Source organism: Bufo bufo, chromosome 1 (assembly GCF_905171765.1).
Source record: "Bufo bufo chromosome 1, aBufBuf1.1, whole genome shotgun sequence".
Classification (NCBI taxonomy): Eukaryota; Metazoa; Chordata; class Amphibia; order Anura; family Bufonidae; genus Bufo; species Bufo bufo.
Window position 1 is genome coordinate 614,074,802 of NC_053389.1, and position 21,608 is coordinate 614,096,409.

Sequence of the window (21,608 nt, forward strand, 5' to 3'; positions counted from 1 at the left end):
ACAAATGGCAACTATGTTATCATCTAGTTAATAAAGACTGCGGTCCTAATTTGCTATTTGTTTGATTGTCGCCCCAGCGCTAATAGTCAGGGGTTCAATAACTTTAGAAAACTAAATACTTTCATCTCGTTACTTGATTGTTATATATTTTCATTGTAACACATGTCATGACATTAATGATATGTATACCATTCTGATTTACGTTTACGATATTGATTTAAACTATCATTTTATTGTAATACAAATTTGTTCTTTGAACCTGAAAAATTTGAATAAAAAAAGAATTTAAACAGTATACAGTAGAGCAGTATAGCACCTCACCGTATACAGCACCCCAAACTATACACGATACAGCACCCCACACTATACAGCGCCCCACACTATACAGTACAGCAGTGTAGCACTCCACACTATACAGCACATACAGTATACAGCCCCCCACACTATACAGGCCCCCCACACTATACAGGCCCCCCACACTGTATACAGGCCCCCCACACTGTATACAGGCTCCCACACAGTATAAAGCCCCCCACACAGTATACAGCCCCCCACACAGTATGCAGCCCCCCACAGTATACAGGCCCCCCACAGTATTACAGGCCCCCCACAGTATACAGGCCCCCACACAGTATACAGCACCCCACTATACAGTAGTTTACAGTATATTAGCATAACAGCCCCTGTCACCTTTTTCTAATGTAATCTTCACAAAAAAAGCTCCACAGTTAAGGCAAACTTTCCTGCAACACTCCTGGTAGGACCTGTGATGACCTCATAGCCATGTGACCAGTAATATTGCTAGGTTACTGGTCACATGGTGATGATGTCATCTAAGGTCCTAGATCACAGCTTCTCACAGTACGCTGACTGGACTCAGTGCCGGCAGGCATGGCAGCACCCCCTGTGTAGCTGACAGCCTGACACCCGGGGCAGTGGCTAGCAGGGCTCAAGAGGCAGCTGCCTTGGGCCCCCCAGGAGCAACTGGGCCCGGGGCAGCTGCCCCTTTTGCCCCTTGGTAAAGACGGCCCTGCCTAGGAGCGCTATTTTAACAAAACAGGCAAGGTGGCAGCATCAGCGGGGGGTACCCTACAAGTACAGGTACTTATCTCAATTAATAAAATCGGGTGAAAGATCCTCATTAGTTATACTCCAAGTAACCAGAAATGACATATTGATGCCTGTCTGTTTTATATATCGCACAGAGCAGAGCACCATTCTATATATTTGTAGTTTCTCTATGCCATCAAAGGACATTTGTGAAAACCTATATGACATGCTTGTGTTCTTTACACAGGGAGACTCTGGGAACACAGAACAGTGTCTACATTCAGCATCCAGAGGATGCTGCTGCATTATTCCTTGTGGAAGGGATACATCCTGAACGTCTTCGGGTTCAGCCATGGTATGAGTATCGTGATTTTCGCAATAAAAGATATGGAGTGCTGTTAAAGTGAGTTTTAAATATTTTGTTACCCTATGACTTTCATATTTACTACTATTAAACCTCATTCACATGTCAGTGTTTCACGGACAGCACACGTCCCTATTCACTTTAATGTGTGTATTCAGACATCAGTGTTTTAGCACGGTTCGTGGATTCGTGTTTGTAGCACGGATGCATGCTCTATTTTGTCCGTGTTCACGAATACATCACTCCCATTATAGTCTATGGGTCCGTGAAAACAACAGATGCCATCCGTGTTGCATCCGTGTTTCACAGATCATTAAGAAGAGATTCTTTGAAAATTTTCTGCTGTTCAGTGTCACTGAAACACGGATGCAACACGGACAGCGAAAAATGGACACATGGACCCAACACGGATCCTTCACGGACAGCTTCACAGATGCAACACTGACCACCTGCTCATGGATTTGAGCACGGACACAGATGTGTAAATTAGTCTTTAGGGTGGGTTGACACTATAACCTCTCTTGCAAAAACCTCTCTTAAAAAAAGCCACCCCAAAGAATGCCACAAGTTCATGGGTGTTTTTTGCAATTACAAAAAAGCCTGTAAAAGACAGTAATTGTTAAATGCTTGACTGTGAAACCTTATTTAAGAGTTCTGCTTGTGAGTTACTAGTGATCTAGATTATGTAGGACATATTCTTAAAGAGGTTATTAACCCCTGGGGACATTTTCTGCAGACCCCCACGCATGGCCGGACCTGCGGTGGGAATCATACTTACCTGATCCCCTCCATTGGGTTCTGGCTCCATCAATCTCCCTCAGGCACTGCAGGTCTTGGGTCGCCCCATGTCAACATCTGGATTTATGTAAGCCATATGACCGCTGCAGCCAATGACTGAACACAGCGGTGACATGCCACCCATGCGTCATGTCACTGGGTCATATGACTGCACCACCATTGCGCCACCATTGTGGCTGGTCATTAGCTGTGGAAGCCTTATGACTTACGTCAAACCAGATGTTGATGTGGGGAGACTCAGGACCTTTGGCGTCCGAGGGGAAATGATGTCGGAAACCAGTGGCGGGCATCAGGTAAGTATGATTTCCACCACGAGTCAAGCCACAATCTGTGGTCTGCAGGAAAGGTTCCCAGAGAGGAAGAACCCCTCTAAAATGTACTCCCCTTGGATGAGAAATTAGACGGTTATTTCACATTTAGCTTAAATCTGGTTAGAAAATTACATTTATGGTCACTTCTACAAGTCAGCTTTTTGTAGAACATTGGAGTAACTATACTTTTCTATACTAAATTAAAGAGAATTTGGCACCCAACAACAATGCATCATGGTTCTGACTCTCAAAATGAATTATTTATTTCTCCTTAACTATACGTTCCATGGTCATTGCATTTAATCATACTAGTCAGTGAGTTGCTGTTTGGTTAAAGGGAACCCCTCCTCAACTTTATGGTGTCCATACTAACGGCAGAATAAAGTAGACACAGGTTAGTTGATTTCAGCGGTCTGTCATTTAAAAATTAAAAGTAAATGGTTGCCGAGAACCGTCATCACAATCATTGCAGACTGGGCCTGGAAAAGAGTCATGGCCACCTGAGAAGAGTCCTGGTTACTCATGGATTCCTGCTCTCCTGCCCACCTGCTGATGACTGACAGGCTTCTACCTAGTTTTCTCCCTTTCTCTCTAGGAGAGAACTGCCAATCATCAGCAGACGGGTGAGAGAGCAGGAGATTAGGAATAACCATGACTCTTCTCAGGTAGATTTTACTCTTTTCAAGGCCTGGGCTGCAATGATTATGATGCTGGTTCTCAGCAACCACTTACTTTTAACTCATGAGTGACACACCACAGAAATCAGGATTTCTGTCACTATTTTATGCTGCTTTCAGTGAGGTCAGCATAAAATTGATGACAGGTTTCCTTTAAATAAGGTTAAAGACCTTTCACTGGTCCTGGCATTACAATATTAGTACCTGGCACTGTAGGTCATGAGCCAGCGTCACAGCCAGGGAGAAGGTTAGCTTTTTTACCTCCCTGGCTGTGATGCGCTCCGCTATGACTGGACAGCTCACAGCCGGGGAGACACCCCCTGAGAAACGCGGCCGACTCCTCCTCCCTGTACTGATGCCATTGATTAGCATACAGGGCGGCAAAAAAGAAGGAGGGCAACAGAGCACCTGATCTGAAAAAAATTAGCGCACTTACATCTACTAATCATGCCCTACAATGCCTTACTTATATTGTAATGTAAGGACCAGCGAAAGGTTCTCTTTAAAGGGAATCTGTGCATCACCTACATTATTCTTGCTGTACTTTTCACAAAATCACTGTCTATCTACTACAGCACAACTGGGCACTGTCATGAGTGGTGGGCTTAACCCACCTTGCCACTGCTAATTGACATATGCAGCAAGCTGCAGGGGTGGTGTGAATGATCGGAGTATTTGTACACACAATTTGGATGCACCCTAGGCCATGCACTGTTTGGATGGCTGCACTTTTCTTCCATTTGGGGCACACCTCGCTACTGGGGTTCACCTGGCTAGTGTTGGTTGGGATGCCCTTGGTGTGGAGGGTTGCTGTGAGGTGCAATACAGTGTCCCCTTGGCAGCAGAAGATGTTGGTGCAGTGTAGCAGAGCAGGAAATAATGAGGTCAAGCTAACAGCAGAATGGTTCTTTACTGAAGAATTACGGATGCAGCAGAGTTAACACACACTTGGTGAGTTATTACGTTTAGTTAACGCCTTATCGCTGTCACTGTTAACTCTGCTGCATCTGTAAGTTACGATTAGTCATAGTTTCAGCATGCATGGACTGGAAGATCTTACACAAGTGCAATCTTCCACAGTTCCGGATTCTGCTTTTTAAGTCTGTCCAGACACCAGAGGACTTGAATCTCCTGAACAGGTAGCTGTAGAGCCTGTAAGCCTCTCTAAGACACTTTGGCCCTGATTTATCATACCTTCACTCCAGAATTGTCGAATCAAAAAGTCACAAAATAGGGCTTTTGCGACTTTTTTGCACTCGCTTGCGCAAAATTTAAGTGCTAGCTTCCTGAGGGCAGATTCAGCAAAAGTACTGAAAACGTTTTATCCCCTGCCTGGCGCACTTTCTCCACATATGCTTCAAGTCACGGAGGCAGCGGCCTCCTTGCTTCAAGTCACGGTAACCACGCCTCCTTCCCTTCCCCTTCGCTGTGACTGACAGCCAGCTGTTCGGCAAAGGCAGCCGAACTCTCGCGCATAAGCGCTGTCAATCACAGCGAAGGGGCAGGAAAGGGGGCGTGGTTATCATGACTTGAAGCAAGGAGGCCGCTGCCCCCTTGACTTCTAGCATGACAAGAGAAGCACTCCGGGCAGGGGATAAAACAAAGTTTTCAGTACTTTTGCTGCATCTGCCTTCAGGAAGCAAGGCATTATCAGAAACGCGCTGCGGGCTACACGCAGGTACTGCTTGCGGCTTGGGATGGTTTTGGGAGGTGACAGGTTCCCTTTAGAGATGGTCATGAGCTGTATAGAAACAATACTTACTGCCTAAAATCACTCTTTTCAAGATCTCAGTTTATACCACTGAGTGTCACTGTTTCATTCAGTATTTCTTCATGACCTGTTATTAAGACAAGCTTCCACCCCGTGTATTTTGAGGGCCACATATCAATACAAGAATACAACCTGCAAAGTATAGATGTCCATTTTCTGTTCTAAATTTCTTTATTTTTGACACATGCTCAAAGTTAGGCCTCATACACACGAACGTATTTTGTTTCCGTGTCCGTTCCGTTTTTTTTGCGGATAGGATCGGGACCCATTCATATCAATGAGTCAGCAAAAAATCCGGGCAGCACACCGTGTGCTATCCGCATTTGTATGTCCGTTCCGTAGCCCCGCAAAAAAGATAGAACATGTCCTATTCTTGTCCGTTTTGCGGACAAGAATAGGCATTGTTACAATGGATCTGCAAAAAAAACGGATGCCATACGGACGTCATCCTTTTTTTTGCGGATCCACAATTTGTGGACTGCAAAACACATACGATTGTGTGAATGTTGCCTAATTCTGCAAAATTCAGGACTGAGAGAGTTTTTACAGCACACAACGATTTATAGGAAGTGAACATTTAGGGTGCTGACACATGTTCAGGAGCTTTAGTGCAGTTTTTGAAGACAAAACGAAAGGTGGATTTAAAAATTGGAAATGTTTTATCTGCCCTTAATATTTTCTCTCCTGTTAAAGGGTTTCTGTCATCAGAAATATGCTTAGTGTTAGCCTCTTTTTTTTTCTAGGTGCCACCCTTTTAGAGAAAATTGAACTTTTATTTTATGCAAATGAGCCTCTAGGAGCAATTGGGGCGTTGCCACTACTCCTAGAGGTTCTGTTCTCTCTCCTCCTTCCGTGCCCTGTTCATCTTGATTGCCATCCTGCCTGGCTCTGACAAGCTCAGAAAGGCAGTCCGCGGCCAGCAAGCATAATTCCTTTACTACGCCTGCGCCACACACTGAACGGCACTGCGCAGGTGTGAGATGTTCACCGATGTCAGGGACAGGCAGGAAGTCAACCAAGATCAGCATGGCGCGACTGGAGGAAGGAGAACGGCAACACACCCATTGCTCCTAGAGACTTATTTAAAAATCACAGAAAAAAACTAAGATAAAAACATCCTGCACGATATGATGAATAAATATACAGATGTCCATGGCTACATTTATGACAAAAATGACAGAAATCAATAATGCACTAACACAATAGATGCAAGCATTATATATGGACTAAGCCCTCATTCGGATATAATAAAATCTGAGACTCTTAGCCAATATATTTTGATCAAAACACTTCTATGCCCACCTACCCCTGCCAAAGTGGTCTGTCAGGCAGGTCCTACTCTAAACCTTTTTATCTTTTCTTTTTTCTGTGATTTTTGTTTAGTTTGTAATATACATTTGGGGGAGTGGCACCTTCAAGTGTGAATGCGCTCCTGTTTTTTATCCTGGGAGTAGCATTCTTGTGCACCTTTTGCCCAGGCCATCTTGATTAGGTGGTACATATACAGTAGGTGTGCTTGCTCCTCCTCTCATCAGTTGCTGGACTCACATAGAGGTGACTAGGAGCAGCACACAATATGCGCAGGGTCTTCTCTCCTGAATGTAGATGCCGTACGGCATAGGTAGGTTTAGAGTAGGACCTGCCTGACTGAGACCATCTTGGCGGGAGTAGGTGGGCACAGATGTGTTCTGATCAAAATATATTGGCTAAGGATCTCAGATTTTACTATATCAGAATGAGGCCTCATGCACACGAACGTATTTTCTTTCCGTGTCCGTTCTGTTTTTTTGCGGACCGTATACGGAATCATTATTCCGCAAAAAAAATGGAAGTTACTCCGTGTGGATTCCGTTTCCGTATGTCCGTATTTCCGTTGCGCAAAAAAATAGAACATGTCCTATTATTGTCCGTATTGCGGACAAGGATAGTACTGTTCTATTAGGGGACAGCTGTTCCGTTCCGCAAAATATGGATTGCACACGGATGTTATCCGTATTTTTTGCAGACCGCAAAATACATACGGTCATGTGCATGAGGCCTGAGGGCTTAGTCCATATACAGTATAATGCTTGCATCTATTGAGTTAGTGCATTGGTATTTGTTTTCTGTGATTATTTTAGAGACTTATTTGCACAAAATAAAAGTTAAATTTTCTCTAAAATGGAGGTTCATAGAAAGAAAAGGCTAACACTGTTCTATTCAGCTGGCAGTTTACTAAGCATGTTTCTGATGACAGAAACCCTTTAAAGGGATTCTGTCAGCAAGATTTTCAATATAGAGCTGTTCATATCATCCTATCAGTCTCCATTATCTAATCAAAAATATACTAGTTTTACCCCCATCTGTCCTTTCATTTTTGATAAAAATTGGATTTATATGCTAATTACCTTCCTAACGTGCCCAAGGGGTTGTCCCTACGGCCGTTTGCCCAGCTGCGCCCCTCATCTCATAGCCCAGAGCCGCCCCACTGCTAATTATTCACTCCTCTCATTGTCGATGGTGCACCGTAATCTCGCGCATGCGCCCTGGATCGACAGGTCAGCGCCAGCGAGCGAAGTGTGCGGAAAGCTGGCGCTGACCAGTGGATCCAGGGTGCATGCGCGAGATTACGACGCACCATCGGCGATGAGAGAAGTGAATAATTAGCAGTGGGGCGGTGCTGGGTTACGAGATAAGGGGCATGGCTGGGCACAAACGGCCGGAGGGACAGCCCCTTGGGCACGTTAGGCAGGTAATTAGCATATAAATAAAATCGATTTTTATCAAAAATGAAAGGACAGGTGGGGGTAAAACTAGTATATTTTTTATTAGATAATGGAGACTGATAAGATGATATGAACAGCCAGGGGCGTAGCTATAGGGGGTAGAAGTGCAGAGGTAGAAGTCGCTACTGGGTCCAAGAGCTCGAGGGGGCCCAAAGACCCTTGTGCCACATAAGATACCATTATTACAAAAAATGCATGCTTGTCAAGTTACACCTCTGGCTGGAGGGAAGGGGTTAGGTCAAGAATTTGGCATGGGGGGGATGCTATTTCAATTTTTGCCTCAGGCAGAACAAAGGGGATGTGCTTCCCTGCCCCGGCCACAAAACACTGGGGGAAGGGGGCCCAAGCTGAACTCTTGTACCAGGGCCCATGAGCATTAGCTACGCCCCTGTGAACAGCTCTGTATCGAAAAACTTGCTGACACAATCCCTTTAAGATCCACTCCTGATTTTGGCTTCAGAAATAGCATCAAAAAGCCTGAATGTGTGGCAGCAGCCTTAGGCTGCCTTCACATGAACGTATTTTGTTTCCGTTTCCGTTCCGTTTTTTTGCGGATAGGATGCAGACCCATTCATTTCAACGGGTCCGCATCCGTATGTCCATTCCGTAGCCCCGCAAAAAAAAAATAGAACATGTCCTGGGTATTATTACAATGGATTCGCCAAAAAAACAGATGCCATACAGATATCATCCGTTTTTATTTTATGCATATCCGTAATTTGTGGACCGCAAAACACATATGTTCGTGTGAATGTAGCCTAAGGCTTTCCTGCACCCTGGTCAAATGTTATGTTTGCTGGTGTAGATCTGTATCTGGGTAAGGGCTCATGCACATGTGCTGGACGTGGTCGTATGGCGGCCCGCATACGGTGGGTCCGCAATACACGGACACCGGCCGTGTGCATCCCGCATCGCGGATCGCGGACCCATCTGGGAGATGCGGAACGGAGGCATGGATCGGAATCCCACGGAAGCACTAAGGAGTGCTTCCGTGGGTTTACTGTACGTGCCTCCGCACCGCAAAAAAGAAGTGCATGCACTACTTTTTTGCGGTGCAGACCGTTGAATGCTGATCGCGGACCCTATTCAAGTGAATGGGGCTGCGATCCGCATGCGGCTGCCCCATGCTCATTGCCCATGCATTGCGGACAGCAATTTGCTGTCTGCAGCATGGGCCCGGCCAGTACACGGTCGTATGTATGAGCCCTAAGGCAGAGTGGTTTAGTCAGATACCCTGCTCCACAAGCATATGCTTGCCTGCACCACTAGCTATGTCAATATCATTCGGAAACTCATCAGACCCTTTCATCTTTTTCACGCTTTGTTATATCGCAGCCTTCTGCTAGAATAAAAAATAAGATACAAATCTTCCCCTATCAATCTGCACTGAGTACCCTATAATAAGAAAGTGAAAACAATATTTTAGAAATTTTAGCAAATTAAAAAAAAAGGAAAAACGAATAGTGCTCGGGTGCTCAAGTAGAACACCTCAGGATGCTCGGGTGCTCGGCACAATGGAAGTCAATGGGAGAACCCGAGCATTAAACTAGGCACCCCCTGCTCTGAAGAGGGGAGGGTGTCTGGTTCACATGAAAAGGCAATAAATTGATGAAAACACCACTGAAATGGTTCGGGAACAGCATGGGGAGGATGTCTGGATGCATCTTGGACTTCCAGGTCGTTGCTGGGAACGATGTTGTCCGAGTAGTACACCAATTTTACAGACTGACAATACGCACAAAACCAAAGATAAAATCGATGTTAGAGGAAAATTTGTTAGGAAACATTCTTTCCTATATATTTACTTGTATATGAAGTGCAAGTGCTGCCAAAAATTACAAGGAAGAGGCACTCCGATACAACCTGTATATAACATAAAGGAAGGCTTCATTCACATTGTGGTACAATTGTTCAGGTAGTGGGACTCCTACACTCATAAAGCCTATGCACTAAGTGAAAGGGCTGCCAAAAATTACAAGGAAACGGCACTCCAATACACCCTTTATTACACATAAAGGAGGGCATCATACACACCCTTGAAAAATTATGATTGATGGCCTGCTGGTGACCCTCAAAAACATTAGGATCAAGGGCCTGCTGGTGACCATCTAAAACATTAGGGACGAGGGCCTGCTGCTGATCTGACCATCTAAAAAATTAGGGGTGACGGTCTGGTGCTGAGCTGACCATAGAAAAAATTATGGTTGAGGGTCTGCTGCTGAGCTGACTCTCTAAAACATTATGGGTGAGGGCCTGCTGCTGAGCTGACCATCTAAAACATTATGGACGAGGGCCTGCTGCTGACCATCTAAAACATTAGGGGCGAGGGCCTGCTGCTGAGCTGACCATCTAAAACATTATGGGTGAGGGCCTGCTGCCGAGCTGACCATCTAAAACATTATCGGCAAGGGCCTGCTGCTGAGCTGACCATCTAAAATATTAGGGGCGAGTGCCTGCTGCTGAGCTGACCATCGAAAAAATTATGGTTGAGGGCCTGCTGCTGAGCTGACCATTGAAAAAATTATGGCCGAGGGCCTGCTGCTGAGCTGACCATCGAAAAAATTATGGTTGAGGGCCTGCTGCTGAACTGACCATCAAAAAAATTATGGTTGAGGGCCTGCTGCTGAGCTGACCCTCTAAAACATTAGGAGCAAGGACAGCCTAATAAGCATGTTGATATGATGGACGAGAAGGACAAGAAAAGGAAGATTGAACCATATACCCTTTTTTGTGGAGGAAGGGGTGCATGGGAATACAGTGTATTCAATACACCATAAAAGCCACATTTAAAGTGCCTTTATGTTCAGCCGCTTTCCTCTGGTGGAGTAGAGAAGTCAGGGGCAATCCAGGCCTTGTTCATTTTGATAAGAGCCAACATGTTAGCATTTTCAGTTGACAGGCGGATGCGCTTATCAGTTATTATGCCCCCAGAAACACCAAATACCCGCATGGCAGGTCAGCACCTCCAAGGCGTAGAGCGCCAGTTCGTGCCACGTGTCCAGCTTGGACACCTAATAGTTGTAAGGTACAGAGGGATCATTGAGGACGCTGACACGGTCTGCTACATACTCCTTCACCATCTTCCAAAACGTTTCTGTCCTTGTGACACTAGGCCACGCATCAGGGTGAGGTTGCTCACGGGGTGTCATGAAACTGTCCCAGGCCTTGGAGAGTGTCACCTTGCCTCTTTTGGAACTGCTGTGTGTTCCACTCGTCTCGTCTCCTCGGTTGCTTAAGGAACTACAGTACAGACCAAAAGTTTGGACACACCTTCTCATTCAAAGAGTTTTCTTTATTTTCCTGACTATGAAAATTGTAGATTCACATTGAAGGCATCAAAACTATGTATTAACACATGTGGAATTACACTGCTCAAAAAAATAAAGGGAACACTTAAACAACACACTGTAACTCCAAGTCAATCACACTTCTGTGAAATCAAACTGTCCACTTAGGAAGCAACACTGAGTGACAATCAATTTCACATGCTGTTGTGCAAATGGAATAGACAACAGGTGGAAATTATAGGCAATTAGCAAGACACCCCCAATAAAGGAGTGATTCTGCAGGTGGTAACCACAGATCACTTCTCAGTTCCTATGCTTCGTGGCTGATGTTTTGGTCACTTTTGAATGCTGGCGGTGCTTTCACTCTAGTGGTAGCATGAGACGGAGTCTACAACCCACACAAGTGGCTCAGGTAGTGCAGCTTATCCAGGATGGCACATCAATGCGAGCTGTGGCAAGAAGGTTTGCTGTGTCTGTCAGCGTAGTGTCCAGAGCATGGAGGCGCTACCAGGACACAGCCCAGTACATCAGGAGACGTGGAGGAGGCCGTAGGAGGGCAACAACCCAGCAGCAGGACCGCTACCTCCGCCTTTATGCAAGGAGGAACAGGAAGAGCACTGCCAGAGCCCTGCAAAATGACCTCCAGCAGGCCACAAATGTGCATGTGTCTGCTCAAACGGTCAGAAACAGACTCCATGAGGGTGATATGAGGGCCCGACGTCCACAGGTGGGGGTTGTGCTTACAGCCAAACAACGTGCATGACGTTTGGCATTTGCCAGAGAACACCAAGATTGGCAAATTCGCCATTGGCGCTCTGTGCTCTTCACAGATGAAAGCAGGTTCAGACTGAGCACGTGACAGATGTTAGAGAGTCTGGAGACGCCATGGAGAACGTTCTGCTGCCTGCAACATCCTCTAGTATGACCGGTTTGGCATTGGGTGAGTAATGGTGTGGGGTGGCATTTCTTTGGAGGGCCGCACAGCCCTCCATGTGCTCGCCAGAGGTAGCCTGACTGCCATTAGGTACCGAGATGAGATCCTCAGACCCCTTGTGAGACCATATGCTGGTGCGGTTGGCCCTGGGTTCCTCCTAATGCAAGACAATGCTAGACCTCATGTGGCTGGAGTGTGTCAGCAGTTCCTGCAAGACGAAGGCATTGACGCTATGGACTGGCCCGCCCGTTCCCCAGACTTGAATCCAATTGAGCACATCTGGGACATCATGTCTCGCTCTATCCACCAACGTCACGTTGCACCACAGACTGTCCAGGAGTTGGCAGATGCTTTAGTCCAGGTCTGGGAGGAGATCCCTCAGGAGACCGTCCGCCACCTCATCAGGAGCATGCACAGGCATTGTAGGGAGGTCATACAGGCACGTGGAGGCCACACACACTACTGAGCCTCATTTTGACTTGTTTTAAGGACATTACATCAAAGTTGGATCAGCCTGTAGTGTGTTTTTCCACTTTAATTTTGAGTGTGACTCCAAATCCAGACCTCCATGGGTTAAAAAATTTGATTTCCATTTTTTTATTTTTGTGTGATTTTGCTGTCAGCACATTCAACTATGTAAAGAACAAAGTATTTCAGAAGAATATTTAATTAATTCAGATCTAGGATGTGTTATGTTTGTGTTCCCTTTATTTTTTTGAGCAGTGTATATACATAACAAACAAGTGTGAAACAACTGAAAATATGTCATATTCTAGGTTCTTCAAAGTAGACACCTTTTGCTTTGTTTACTGCTTTGCACACTCTTGGCATTTACTGCAGTGGCCAAACAATTGCAAGCTATTTAGAGCAGGTTGCACAAAAAATATATATTGCTGCCAGATATAACAATAGTCCTTAAAAGGACTTTTTGGTCTCTAACACCAACCCTGCCTAACCAAAAAATGAAATTCAATTCCCTACACTACCTGTCCCTTCTACAGCACAGCTCTCCCTGACTAAGACTGGCCGAACCACGTGTCATTGGGTGCTTTATAGCACCCGATGACGCATTTCGGCAAGTCAATCACTGTAATGCCAGTAACCAACATGGCTACGGCATTACAGTGAGTGGCAGTACTCACCTGGACGTTTATTGGCTGCGTAGCAGCCAGCAAACGTGTGGGAAGGAGACTCGAGCATGGCGCTCAAGCACACGCGGTATTTGGCCGAACACCGCGATGTGCCGAACATCGCAATGCTCAAACCGAACTGGTGTTCGGCCGAGCATGCTCGATCATCACTAAAATATAACATTTCGCATAGACCTAAGTATGCAAACTCTCTTGAAATTTAGCTCTGGAGACCTCCAAAGAGGATAGTGACCTCTATAATTCTTAAATGTAAGAAGTCTGGAACAACCAGATAGGCAGGTTAGCGAACACAGTATAGAGGCAACAACAAAGTCTTTAAATTAAACAGTTCAGTGTGTTTTCGCACATTAAGGCTACATGCACACGACTGTTCCATTTTTTTGGCGGTCCGCAAACAGCGGATCTGCAAAAAACGGAAGCCGTCCGTTTACCTTCCGCAATTTGCAGAGTGGAACGGGCAGCCCATTGTAGAAATGCCTATTCTTGTCCGCAATAACGACAAGAATAGGACAAGCTATATTTTTTTTGCGGGGCCACGGAACGGAGAAAAGGATCTTTTGCGGCTCTATTGAAGTGAACTGCGGCTCGGATGCAGACCCGAACTACGGTCGTGTGCATGAGGCCTAAGTAAGTGACAAAACAAAAAGTCAGTTTCAAGGAAAAAAATCACCTTGTGATTCTGGTGTTCATTCACACCATGCAGCAAAGAAGAAGTCCTTGGACAAATCAGAATCCACCTGCTTTCACACCAACAAGGTAGCAGGCCTTAATCCAGGCCCAAATTACCAGTTCCCAACACAGAGACTGACAGAGCTCCACTGTCAGAGAGGAGTAATCCAAAAACACCTGACAGTGCTGCCTGTGTTTTATAGCCCAAAGCCAAGACCCGGCCTGGAACGTGGGGAGCAGTCACCAACCCAGCACTTTAACTAGTCCCAGTAAGAGCCATCCTTGATCAGCTATTATAGCCATACTAAATAGCAACGTGTCAAACAGCAACTACTGCTAACACATGAAACAGGCTCTTACTTCACCGAGACCAGGAACCTCGGTGAGACATATCTATCATCCACGATCATCCCTTGAACCCTCCTACATACCTCCCCCCTTTGTTCAACCCTGAGGGGGTGAACACACATCAAACTGTGTACCCGGGACAGGGCATCCGCGTTTACCTGCACCCGGCCTGCCCTGTGTTCCACCGAAAATTAAAAATTTTGTAGAGAGAGAAACCATCGAGTAACCCGGGCATTTCTGTCCTTGGCCTGGCTCATCCATTTAAGAGGGGAGTGGTCAGTCAGCAGGCGGAACTATCTCCCCAACAAATAATAGCGGAAAGGCTCTAGTGCCCATTTGATAGTCAGGCACTCTCTCTCCACTATACTGTACCTGGTTTCGGCTGGGGTGAGCTTACGGCTGAGGAAAACAATGGGATGCTCCTTCCCGATGAATTCCAGAGACATTACAGCACCAAGGCCTACTTCGGAGGCATCAGTCTGTACTATAAACCTTTTGAAGTCGGGCGTCACCAAAACAGAGGACCCACCCAGAGCGGACTTCAAAGCGGAGAAAGCCTCTTCCGCCTGATCATCTCAGTGGACCATCACTGACTTGCGTCTAATTTAGTTTGCAGAAATCGTTAAAGAACGGTAACGTCCCGTCCAGCTTGGGTGTTAAGACTATCAGACTGGCCCATTCACTTTTCAACTTCTCAATGACGTCTAGTTGTAGCATTAGCTGCACTTCTTCCAAGATGGCTTGTCGCCGAGACCCGGGTAACTGGTATGGTTTCAACCGGACTCTGGCCTGAGGCTCAATGACAATGTCATGTTGGACGGTCGAAGTGCGTCCAGGGAGGCTCTAAAACACACCAGTGTTTCTGCTGACGAACTCCCTGGCCTCCTGAGTCTGTTTAAAGGAAAGGCTGTCAGCAATCTTCACTGTGGGAACTGCTTCCCTTGTATCCGACCGTGGGGCTGGAAACTCTTCCCCTAGAAAACTCGGCTGCGGGCTGTTGTCCGTACTGGTCCTCCTATCTTTCCAAGGTTTAAGTAAATTCACATGGTACACCTGCTCCGGCTTTCGCCGCCCTGGCTGGTGTACCTTGTAGTTTGTGTACCTCACCAACTTTTTAGAGTACTTCGTAGGGTCCCTGCCACCTAGCCAGGAACTTACTGTCCACTGTCGGTACCAGAACCAAAAATCAATCTCCCGGGTTAAAGATCCGGACCCGAGCCTGCCGATTATAGACCCTATTCTGGGCTCGCTGGGCTGCCTCCATATGTTCCCTAACAAGTGGCAACACTTTCTCCATCTGCTCTTGCATCTGAGCGACATATTCAATTACACTTTTATACAGTGTGGGTTGTTGTTCCGACGCCTCTTTGGTATGTCCAACAGACCGCGAGGATGTCGGCCATATAGCAGTTCGAAGGGCGAGAACCCAATAGAGGCCTGGGGCACCTCTCACACTGCGAACATGAGATAGGGCAGAAGAAGGTCCCAATCCCTCCCATACTTAGACACCACTCTTTTTAACATGTTTTTTAATGTTTGATTAAACCTCTCTACCAGGCTGTCCATTTGCGGATGATAAACGGACATCCGTAGCTGTTTTATGTGCAGTAACTTACAGAGTTTCTTCATGACCTTTGACATAAAAGAGGTTCCCAAGTCGGTCAGAACCTCATTAGGTAGTCCCAGTCGGGAAAAAATTTCCATTAACTCCTTAGCTATGAGTTTGGCCAATGTATGTCACAGGGGCACCACCTCCGGGTACCGAGTGGCATAGTCTAGGACGACCAAGATGTGTTGGTGCCCTCTAGCAGACTTCGGTACTGGGCCTATGAGATCCATAGCGATTCGCTCAAAGTGAACCTCGATAATCGGGAGAGGTACCAGGGGACTACGGAAATGTGGTTGGGGGCTCGTTATCTGGCAGGTTGGGCAAGACTTACAATATTCTTCCACCTCTCTGAACACACTGGGCCAGTAAAACTGCTGTCGATCTGGTCCTGTGTTTTCTGCCATCCCAGGTGTCCCCCAAGAACATGTTGGTGGGATAGCTCCAACACAAGCTTGTGATACACCTTGGGCACCACCAGCTGTTCAATATGCTCACCCCGTTGTTGGTTTACCCGATACAGCATCTTCTGATGAACCAGAAAATGGGGAAACATAGACTCGGCCCCCAGTTGTTGAGGATCACCAACTATTGCAACATGTTCTCAGGCCCGAGATAGTGTTGGGTCCCGGTGTTGTGCTGTACTGAAATTTTCCCCGGAGACGTTGAGGTCTGCCAACTCAGGACCCGGCAGCAAAATCCTCCACATCTCCGACCATTACACTCAGCAGGGTTGTCTCCCCTTCTTCCACCGCAGTGGAGGCCACCCCTACCAATGGCCCTTTGGACTCAGGTTCCCAGGGTTCCGGTTTCCCCCCGAGTAAGGCCACTCTACTCGGGTTACACTTGTCTCACAGGTATCGGGTAACTTTCGTATCAGGCCACAGTGCCGGGAAACCTGGGAAGTCTCTCCCAATTACAGTTGCAAGAAAAAGTATGTGAACCCTTTGGAATGATATGGATTTCTGCACAAATTGGTGCTGATCTTTATCTAAGTCACAACAATAGAAATCACAGTCTGCTTAAAGGGTTTCTACCACCACATTTTGACCTAATTAGCTGTCAGACACTAGCGATCTGCTAGTGTCTGCTGTACCTAACCATGCTATTGTAATTCCTTTCTCTGCAGCGGTTACCCTAAAAAAATGTAGTTTTATTGGTATGCAAATGAGACTCTAGGTGCTATGGGGGCGTCTTTTTAGCACCTAGAGGCTCCGTCCACTCACCATTTCTGCCGCCCAGCGCGCTCCAGCCTACCCCTCTCCTCTAGATTGACAGCTTACTCGCGCCTGCGCCGTGTGCTTCTGTATTCGGCGCAGGCGCAGTGACTGTCTCCCTGCGCCGGCATCTTCACTGCGCCTGCGCCGATTACAGAAGCACACGGCGCAGGCGCGAGTAGGCTGTCAATCTAGACGAGAGGGGCTGGCTGGAGCGTGTTGGGCCGCAGAAATGGTGAGTGGACGGAGCCTCTAGGTGCTGAAAAGACGCCCCCATAGCACCTAGAGGCTCATTTGCATACCAATAAAACTACTTTTTTAGGGTAACCGCTGCAGAGAAAGGTATTACAATAGCATGGTTAGGTAGAGCAGACACTAGCAGATCACTAGTGTCTGACAGCTAATTAGGTCAAAATGTGGTGGTAGAAACCCTTTAAACTAATAACGCACAAAGAATTAAATGTTACCATGTTTTTATTGAACACACCATGTAAACATTCACAGTGCAGTTGGAAAAAGTATGTGAACCCCTAGACTAATGACATCTCCAAGAGCTAATTGGAGTGAGGTGTCAGCCAACTAGAGTCCAATCAATGAGATGAGATTGGAGGTGTTGGTTACAGCTGCCCTGCCCTATAACAAACACACACCAGTTCTGGGTTTGCTTTTCACAAGAAGCATTGCCTGATGTGAATGATGCCTCGCACAAAAGAGCTCTCAGAAGACCTATGATTAAGAATTGTTGACTTGCATAAAGCTGGGTTATAAAAGTATCTTCAAAAGCCTTGCTGTTCATCAGTCCACGGTAAGACAAATTGTCTATAAATGGAGAAAGTTCAGCACTGTTGCTACTCTCCCTAGGAGTGGCCGTCCTGTAAAGATGACTGCAAGAGCACAGCACAGACTGCTCAATAAGGTGAAGAAGAATCCTAGAGTGTCAGCTAAAGACTTACAAAAGGCTCTGACATATGCTAACATCCCTGTTAGCGAATTTACGATACGTAAAACACTAAACAATAATGGATTTCATGGGAGGATACCACAGAGGAAGCCACTGCTGTCCAAAAAAAACATTGCTGCACGTTTACAGTTTGCACAAGAGCACCTGGATGTTCCACAGCAGTACTGGCAAAATATTCTGTGGACAGATGAAACCAAAGTTGAGTTGTTTGGAAGAAACACACAACACTATGTGTGCAGAAAAAGAGGCACAGCACACCAACATCAAAACCTCATCCCAACTGTGAAGTATGGTGGTGGAGGCATCATGGTTTGGGGCTGCTTTGCTGCGTCAGGGCCTGGATTGCTATCATCGAAGGAAAAATGAATTCCCAAGTTTATCAAGATATTTTGCAGGAGAACTTAAGGCCATCTGTCCACCAGCTGAAGCTCAACAGAAGATGGGCATTGCAACAGGACAACGACCCAAAGCATAGAAGTAGATCAACAACAGAATGGCTTAAAAAGAAGAAAATACGCCTTCTGGAGTGGCCCAGTCAGAGTCCTGACCTCAACCCTATTGAGATGCCACTTCCATACCACATCATCATCTATCCCAGGGATAGATGTTTTTTGCTTTTCCTCCAGGATTCATGGATGTGCACTGGAAGCCTCTGGATTGTGGTAGGACATATGGTTTTTGATTTGGTGACGCCGAGCACCTGATTAAGTGCCGCCGAGCACTTGTTATTGCCTACCACATCTATGCTTTTTGCCTAACTTTAATAATTTGATTTAGTTTCATTTTGAGGGATATCTTTTCCATTCACACGTCCGCAAAATGGGTCCGCATCCGTTCCGCAATTTTGCAGAACGGGTGCAGACCCATTCATTTTCAATGGGGCTGGAATATGCTGTCCGCACGTCCGCATCTGTGCTTCCGTTTCCGCAAAAAAATAGAACGTGTCCTATTCTTGTCCGCAATTTTCTATTATAGTGCCGGCGATGTGCGGTCTGAAAATTGCAGAATGCACATTGCCGTTGTCCGTGTTTTGCAGATCTGCAAAACACTTACGAACGTTTGAATGGACCCTCATAGTAACATTATTAAAGGTTAAGTTTTATCTTTATGTATATTCTAATGGATTGCCTTCCTTGTACAATGTTATAATATACTTTCTATGTTAGAAAGTACATTATAGTGCATTTGTATTGTGCGGCAGTTGTGTGCGGTTCTGCTGCGATACTGCAGCTATATAGAGAGACAACCGTTATTGGAACAAATAATTTCTACTGGTGTGATATACCAGTCGCCACCCAAAAAAACTGATTGAAGCGGGGTGTTATATACCAATATACTTTGTTTATAGTGCATTTGGGTACTGTATAGTGCATTTGCGCATGCGCGTTCGCGAAAATTATATTGCCGATATTTCACATTGCAAAAAATAATGAATGGAGATCGCAAATTCGAATAATACATCTGTTATCTCACTGTCCATGTTGTGGGACTATTTGTGCACTTCTAGTAATTATTTCTTGGCTGCAAATATGAGCTGTAGGTTTTTCAGGTTCGCCATTAAAATGAATGGGACCCGCCGTGAACTTGCGGTTCGCAAACATTTGATCGCGTTCGCGCACCGTCAGATGTTCGTCCATCACTAGAAACCTGCTCTTACTTCACCGAGGCCAGGAACCTTGGTGAGACATATCTATCATCCACGATCATCCCTTGAACCCTCTTACATACCTCCCCCTTTGTTCAACCCTGAGGGGGTGAACACACGTCAAACAGTGTACCCGGGACAGGGCATCCGCGTTTCCTTGCAACCGTATATATTTATACACACACACTCACCTTTATTTTTTTTCCAGTATGGCCTCATCCCGTGGGAAGCCTAGGAATTATGTGTAACAAGACATCAAAGTCATGTACATTGAAGGAGTTATCACTTACGGGTTTTGCAAACTGTTATGTATACATGCAAGGACACTATTTCCTGGAAGAGTCAAATTTTTGTGTGAAAAGTCACTGGAAAATGCCTTGTTATTCTATTAGACTTCAAGGTCCATGCTTCATGATGTTAATTACTCACTGCACAGTCAATGTCATGTTGTCACACTTTTCCTTGGTTCTTTAGTTAGGGCAAGGCAGCACAGACCGTGACACCACACAGCATAAAGTATTGCCTGTGTTGTGTTAAGGGTAAACTTTGTGTTCAAACAACATTTCACAGACTTATCTCATTTTGAGCTAAGTCTTCATTTACCCATTTACATCCAAAGTGACACTAAAATGTCTGCTGGCACTTTTGAAATCTGTAAGTAGGACCTGCTGCTGCTTCCTTATGGAAGTTGTATGTGGTTTGTCTACACTCATTTGGCATTAAAGGGGTTTTGTCAATTCAGCAAATAGCAGTTATTATAAAGAGCAGTGGTCCCCAACCTTTTTTGCACCAAGGACCAGTTTCATGTAAGACAATTTTTCCAGGGGCCGGGTGGGGTGGGTGGTTCTGGGGCGGGGCTTAGGGGGTGGGCGGGGTTTATGGGGGTGCTGGTCGGCGCTGACTGATTCACGCGCACGAGAAAACACAAGGTGCATTATTTAAATGTGACTCCAAAAAAAAAGTATTGCAACACCAATTCGATACCATGAAAAAAAAAATACTCACACGTTAACCACATGTTAACGTGTGAGTATTTTTTAATTTTTACTTTTTGCAAAGTATCAATTGCCCATTATGTGAGGAGGTACTTGATGGGGTCACTTACTATTAATGTGAAGCAAATAGAGGTCTAAATTGATAGCCATGTGCCTCATATTAATAGTAACACCAGCAAGTACTTCCTGACATAATGGACATTGAGCAGCATGGGGTTAATGTGTAGGCTGGTGTTGGGTACTACAGTATGATAAGGTTACTGGCTATTAATGTGAGGCACATGAAGTCTAAATTGATGAAACCATGTGCCACATATTAATAGCAACCTTGTCAAGTACCCCGCTTAACATAATGGACAACATGGGGTTAATGGCATCAGGTACATGCTGTTAATATGAGGCACATTGTTTTATCAATTTGGACCTGCATGTGTCTCACATTAAGGGCTCATTCAGACGGCCGTATGCTGTCCGCAAAAATACTGAATGCTATCCGTTTTTTTGCGGATCCGCAAAAAAAATGAAACATGTCCTATACTTGTCCGTGAAAATCAGGACATGGCCCCATTGAAGTCTATGGGTCCGCAAAAATACTGAATGCTATCCGTTTTTTTGCAGATCCGTTTTTTTGCGGATCCGCAAAAAAACGGATAGCATTCAGTATTTTTGCGGACAGCATACGGCCGTCTGAATGAGCCCTTATAGTAAGAAACCTGATTATGTGTACCTCATATTAATGGTTAACCCAATGTTGCCCATTATTTGATGATGTGCTTGAGGGCCACATACTTTTAATCTGAGGTACATGGGGTACTAATGTAATAGCACCATGTACATCAGATTAATAATAGGTGACCCCATCTGTGTGTGGGTACCTGCGCTTTCCAGATCACTAATGGCTGCTGGGACTGGTCTGAGAACACAAGAGTCAGGAGGAGGAGGAGGCTGCCGCTGCTGCCCTTTGCCGAGCACAAGCTGAGACGGTGCAGCGGTAAACCCTCCCCCGTCCCTCCTCCTACTTTAATATTAGACATATTCATTGGTGGCAGTGGTGCGGCG

At 45.8% G+C, this 21,608-nt stretch overlaps 1 protein-coding gene across 1 annotated transcript in view; it reads left to right on the forward strand.

Moving 5' to 3' along the window:
• LOC120985643 (cholesterol side-chain cleavage enzyme, mitochondrial) overlaps window positions 1–21,608 on the forward strand; it is a 92,474-nt gene that overhangs the window by 19,976 nt on the left and 50,890 nt on the right. The window contains exon 2 of the mRNA XM_040413702.1: window positions 1,298–1,453. Within this exon, the coding sequence (XP_040269636.1) occupies window positions 1,298–1,453 (156 nt within the window). The remainder of the gene's footprint in view (window positions 1–1,297; window positions 1,454–21,608) is intronic.